At 42.4% G+C, this 6160-nt stretch overlaps 1 protein-coding gene across 4 annotated transcripts in view; it reads right to left on the bottom strand.

Annotated features, from left to right (window-relative positions):
- Window positions 1-428: 428 nt before the first annotated feature.
- LOC144798262 (zinc finger protein 713-like) overlaps window positions 429-6160 on the bottom strand; it is a 291631-nt gene continuing 285899 nt past the window's right edge. For 2 of the 4 annotated variants that reach the window (XR_013603492.1, XR_013603491.1), the window contains 2 exons: window positions 1284-3822; window positions 429-917 (listed from right to left, as the gene is read on the bottom strand). Coding sequence is in view for 2 of the 4 variants with exons in the window: in XM_078669026.1 (XP_078525152.1) it covers window positions 3131-3822 (692 nt within the window). In the remaining 2 variants the exon portion in view is untranslated. Of the gene's footprint in view, window positions 918-1283; window positions 3823-6160 lie in introns of those variants that run through there. The other 2 variants (XM_078669026.1, XM_078669024.1) reach the window with 1 other exon arrangement.

The following is a 6160-nucleotide window of genomic DNA, read 5'->3' as shown; positions in this document are numbered from 1 at the left end:
TTGATCTATGGACTCAGTCAATGGACACACAATCGGCTTCTCCCCGATCTCCTTCTGCAGGGTTGCAAAGACTGAGCCCACAAGGGAAACAAGATCTGAGAAATGCGTGTCCCATGAGGGAGCTCTGGAGGGCGACCATGCTCCCTCCAATCTTTTGTTATAAAAGACTGAAAACGCACCTTTATCCTGCCATTTAAAATGGCTTAAAGGCAATGGCAGCTTGATACCCATGATTTTTGTACGCAAGCTGTGGTTTAATAACTAACTACTAATCAGTTGAAATATCTGCATGGTATGTACACCCCACTACCTTGGGATGTACGAAGACCAAAGAACGGCCATTCTCGATCCTTAAATTCAATATTAATACCAAAGCACACTCTCATATATAGTCCAAAGTACAACAAGTCCAATAGGTCGTGGAGAGCCAGAGACTCCAAGTGTCTTTATTTCTTCATTTAATTCACCAGTTTTCAGATAGCCTGATTGAAAATTGATTACGAATCATAGGCAGCCGACATGTGTTTTGCCAGACAGGCTGCAACAGTGCATAAAGGCAAAGTTATGAAAATCATGTTCCAGAACGATAAAGATGAGACAATCATGAATGAAATTGTTCCATACAATCAAGAAAAATGAGAGCCCGGAGACCTCAATGAGTGTTGTACCAAAACCTCAGTGTGTTTATGTGTTGCGTATGTAAAAAAGGAAAAGCCTGTGATACACAGTGGAAACAGATAGAGAAAGTTAGCCCACAAGACCAAAGATCAGCATGAGTAAACGCCTCTGTGGTCATCCTAAATATTTCATTTTGCTGACCATAATTTGGAGATGGTCAAGGTCAGTAAGCTCTTGTGAAACTTGGCTTGGAGCATGATTCAATGCCATTACTGATGCCTAGAGCCTGATGGGCATAACTAAATGGAGAAGTGTGGCTCACTGGTTAGAGGAGGCAGACCCTGAAGCAGAGGTCAGACCCGGGACCAGGGTTCAATTCCCGACGCGGCAGGGTCTTGAGCCCAAATGTCCACGGACTCGATAATTCTCGCTTCGGTGCCTACTCGAATCACGGGTTCACACTCTGCAACTCTGGGCAATAGCTTGCTTAATCTCCACTACGCCCCCCCCCCGCGGCGGGATGCCTGGCTTTCACCTTGGGGATGCCCAGCATGGGTTATCTCACAGGGGAAAAAGCCAGGACGGGTTCCCAAAGCAAGCGCCTTGAGAACTTGCGGTGATAAGGTGCTATATAAGAACCTTTGACATTTACATTTGACATTTACATATAAATGATGTGTGCACACCATGCTGTCACTGCAGGGCCTGGCATGACTGAAGGCTTCGCCCAGTATTCGCTGTGGGTATGTGCAGTGCATGACCAAAGGCTGCACATACACCAAAGAGGCGATGGCCACGACCAACAGCCATTCCCTTAGGTCTTTGAAGGCTGGTCCAGCCATAAATGCAGAGCCTGTTGGAGATGGTCAAAGGCTATGATGTATTGCCTGTTAAGGCCAAGACCAGTGCACAGTGTGCCAGCATTGAAGGGGCAGTACTGAACCAAGGGTCAACGGAAACCTCAGGCTCCAAACCCAAAACTTACAGGGCTGTTGCTGTAAATGACTAAAGGAGTAGTGGGTGGACTGCATGGCCAAAGGCTGGTGTATTCATTTCTACACCTGCATGCCCATAATGAATACATATAAATACATATGTATTTATTATAAGTAGCTCTTGTGCGGAAATGCAGGCCTCAGGTATTCCCTCATGTTTAGAGGTCTCTAATTCTGTTACGGTCTTTCAGGAAGGGAAAACAAACTTTCTGGTATCATGCTTGTATGTAATACATAAATTTCAAGCGGTGTGGATGCTCAGCTTTGAAAAAAATCATTTGTCCAAACCATCTGTCCATTAGGCAAGTCTCTCCCATACCAAAGTGAATCATTGATAGGGCCACACGTGGGATTTACTCATGATCAAGAGTTTCAATGAAGTAACAGGCACAAGTTTGGCCGTCTCAGCATATCAAGGCTTAACCATTGGAACACACGAACAACAAACTCCTATGAAACAGATTCAAGGACTTATACCAGCTTTTTAGTGCCACTATTAACCAACATCTTAGGAACCCTCACATCAACAGACGGTCCTAATTTGCGTTGGTGACAATTAAGCAGGCTGTCCTTGTACAGTCGGCACCACCATATATTTTTATTTCACAACAAAAGATAAATTCAAATGTTTGTCAGTCATACGCGCCAAGATCTAAACTACAAATGCCAAGCAATCAACACCACCACCACTTTTCATTGTGTAAATATGTGTGCTTTTACTAATTTGGCACTCCATTGCTATGTGATGATGGTCAACAGGATTTTCGCACTGCCCTCACAAAAACATTATTAAAGCAGACCAAGAAGTTTTTGACCTACTGTTTTTTCTAGACACCCGAAACAAAAGAGAAGACTGTAGTTTACCCAAAGTTTCTTACAATTATTCGTGGATATTCATGAGTAAATCACATATATTCAAGGACACATCTTTTTGGCTCAGGCCCAATAAGTCCAACTGCCAACGAAGAAACACAGGTTTTTCCTGGTTGCTATAGTAGCAGGTCTTTTGTTCTTTTAGCCACAGAGTATAGGATTTCTTTATGCCTATCGAATTTACAAAGAAATATTGCAACATGAGAGGAAAGATTATTAATAATAAAACAAGAATGGCTAAAATATTAGCAGCCACGCAAAATGGTGAAACATATTAACAGTAAGGAATAAAGGGAATCTACAACAGTTTGGATTTCTATTTTGACAATAAATCTACAATGAAATGCCAGCAGTATTTCTTGCTGATCTTCCTTTCCATAGTATATTGTTTGACATAGACATCCTAATCTGTGTATAGGCGTTTGCATACCCACTTTTGATCTAGTTATTTCATATAATTTTCTTGTGAAATGACTTCAGAGTATACTAGTGTAGTCCACACACAGGTGATTAGAAGAGATTTTCACAGCCATAAATGAAAAAGCGTCTTTGACAATCCAGGGTATGGGATTAAAACCAGAGGCAAAGATATTGATGAGCTGGGATCCATAAAATAATTAAGCTAGAACAGTCTTTTTTCCAATTTACGTCTGGGAAGATGATCTGTATTTTGGATGGGTGTGGATTTTCTGGTGCACAATAAGAGTTCTATATTGCTTGAATGTTTTCTCACATTGATTGCATTGGTATGGCCTTTCTCCCACATGGGTTATCAAGTGTCTATCAAGAATTCCCTTCTGACTAAAGTTCTTCTCACAGATAGTACAATGATAAGGTCTTTCTCCTGTGTGTATTCTCTTGTGTACAAAGAGATTGTCCTTCTTTCTGAAGCTTTTCCCACATTCAGTGCATTGGAATTGTCTAACTTCTATGTTTACTCTTTTTTGCTTAAAAATGTGTTGCTTCTTAATGAATGGTTTCTCACATTTGGCATGTGAGTATACCCTTAAGTTTTTTTCTATGTTTGGGTTACATGTAAACGAGCCTGAATGACACAAATTACTAACATTATTATGTGCTTCAAAGGGTTGTAGTAACGGAGGTTCCTGGTTAAAGTTCAGGTGTGCTAGATCCATGAAACCATTTTCACATTTAGTAGTTTCTTCTCCTCTCATTTTTTGATTTTCTAACCACAGCTGGCTCCCGGTGTGCGTCCCTTTTTCATAACTGCATGCCATCATCACTGTGTCACTGTCTGATAAAGCTGTATCTGCCACTTCATATTGAGTATCAATGATATAATCTTCTTCACCCTGTCCGCTGACTGTTCCATAACCTGCAAAATGAAGAGAATAGTCAAAAAAATACCTTCCAAAAATTAAACAAGGTTAGATAAATATGTATTTCTCATTTCTGGTCTGACTAGTTTATTTATAGAAGAAACCTGAGCTATAATACGCATATGTTGTGAAATCAGTGTAGGCTGTTTGTGTTAGGTACTGCTTTCACAAAATGTGTTTACAGAATCTGAAAATTATGATTGGGGTTCATTGGTAGAGCTGTGTGTTGCTGATACTGTGAAAGCAGGGAAGCAACAGGTCAGGACTGAGTTGTGTAGCCAGATGTGGACATAAAACCCATAACTGATAAGACATAAAGTAATACATAGCAGAACCCTATTTTGATATGTTAGAAATGCTGTTTAACTAAATGGTTATTTGTGTCATAAAATATTTATAGAAATCTGCCTATGGAAAAATGTCATGGGGATGATGTCATCATATTTTTTCAGGCTCTGGAGAACTGTCACTAGATTAAAAAATGTTGGAGAGAAACTGATGTCACCATTGTAGGGAGGCTGCTCCCTCAGCCTGGACTGCTGCCCTCTGCATGGTACCAGGGGAGGACGGATGCCCTCTGGGCCTGACATCAGGAGGTGACTACTGCTGTCTGAGCCTAGCATAAAAGAAGACCAGCGCCCTAAAGCCTGGCACCACACGAGCAGTACTCTCTCAGGCCTAGTGCCTACTATACACAGAGCTCTCAAGTCCTTCCATGGCTAGTTCATACCGGCTGGGGATTTCTTTATGTTCTGGTACGTGTAGTCTTCAATTCATCATGGGATGAATAGGACTGAAAGTGCCAGAGTATGGATAGGATTTAGCTCGGAGGAAGAATTTACCAAAGAATTCATGAAATTGGAGAGATTTCTGTATATTTCTCCAGTTAGTCTCTGGCCCAAACCCCTCTGCTCCTCCAAAGTATGGTACTTTACACACCATGGACGATACCCATATTGGCGAACTTTGGGTGGACGGAGAGATCTGCACACTCTTTCTTAACTGTTCAGCCAGGGTTTGCTCATGTGATTGTAATTGTTACTGCTGGTTTTGGTATGTATGTTTGCACTCATGTATATGGTATGGCTATAATACAAACCTGGCCAAAAAGCAGGCAAGGACTGTACATGGTCAAAGGCAAACTTAAAGTAAATGATCAATATCGAAATGAAGCAGGTTTGTGGATGTTTAATTCATTGTGATGTAGTGTTCTTTGAAGTGGTGAGTCTTCAACTCTTGCGTTTATTGGAGCAACGTTTATGCAGAACATATTAATACAGGAGATAGATGTTTTCCCAGGTCCTGAGTGCAAAGATGAAAAATGCATGTTGTCTTGTTTTTATGTCTTTAGGCTTCTTACTCTGTAGTCTGTGGGGGTGCTAACTCTGGGTGGGCCACGAACGATCAGAGATGATGAGCTTGTCTGCAAGATAAGGGGGTGCACTGGTCGTGATGGCTTTATAAATTATGCTGCTGGTTTTCAAGAAGGTGTGAGCAAATAAGGGGAGCCTATTGAGTTCCATAAGGATGGGGATGATGTCATCATATTTTTTCAGGCTCTGGATGACACGTGTAGTACTGGTTACGGGGGACATAAAGGGATAGTGTGGAGTCTGGGAGGTCATGGAGAAGGGCATTACCGCTATCCAGATGTTACAGTACACGAACCGAACAAAAGGGATGAAGAAACTGTTTTATATTAAATGTTAATGTTAATAGACTTGTAAAGTGCGACAGCTGCCCCAGCAAAGAGGCGTCCCGGCACTGATAGCAGTGAGGTGGACAAGATCAGGGAGGGCACCAGGGAAGGCCTACGGAGTGGGAAAAAGAATGTTTTTTATGGTTCCTGAATTCTAGGTAATTGTTAGGCCCACAAATGTGGGAAGGCAGCGTGTTCCAAAGGATGGCCGCTCTGTTCTGGAAAGAGTGACCTCCGGGGCAAACCCTTCTAACCCGGGGAACCACCACCAGGTGTTGTCCCATGGAAAGGAGCTGGTGGGGGGGAACATAAGGTGAAAGCAGGTTGGTCAAAATACCAGGAGAGGCAGATTTTAGGGCTTTGAAGGCTATACAGAGAGCCTTGAACCCAATCCGCCCAGCCACAAGCAGCCAGTGGAGATGATGAAGGAGGTTTGTCACAGAGTAAGCTCTGCGCAAACCGAGGATATATCTTGCGGCCGCATTCTGTACCCTCTGTAGCCTATGTATTTCTGTCTTGTTGGTTCCCATATACAGTGAACTGGCATAATAAAGTCCAGACATAATCAAGGCCTGAATGATGATATGCCTGGTAGGGGCATCAAAGAAGCCCAGGATGGGGTTGAGCCCTGCGAC

The sequence above is a fragment of the Lissotriton helveticus genome, chromosome 12, assembly GCF_964261635.1.
Source record: "Lissotriton helveticus chromosome 12, aLisHel1.1, whole genome shotgun sequence".
Lineage (NCBI taxonomy): Eukaryota > Metazoa > Chordata > Amphibia > Caudata > Salamandridae > Lissotriton > Lissotriton helveticus.
This window is presented reverse-complemented; position numbering and strand designations above follow the sequence as displayed.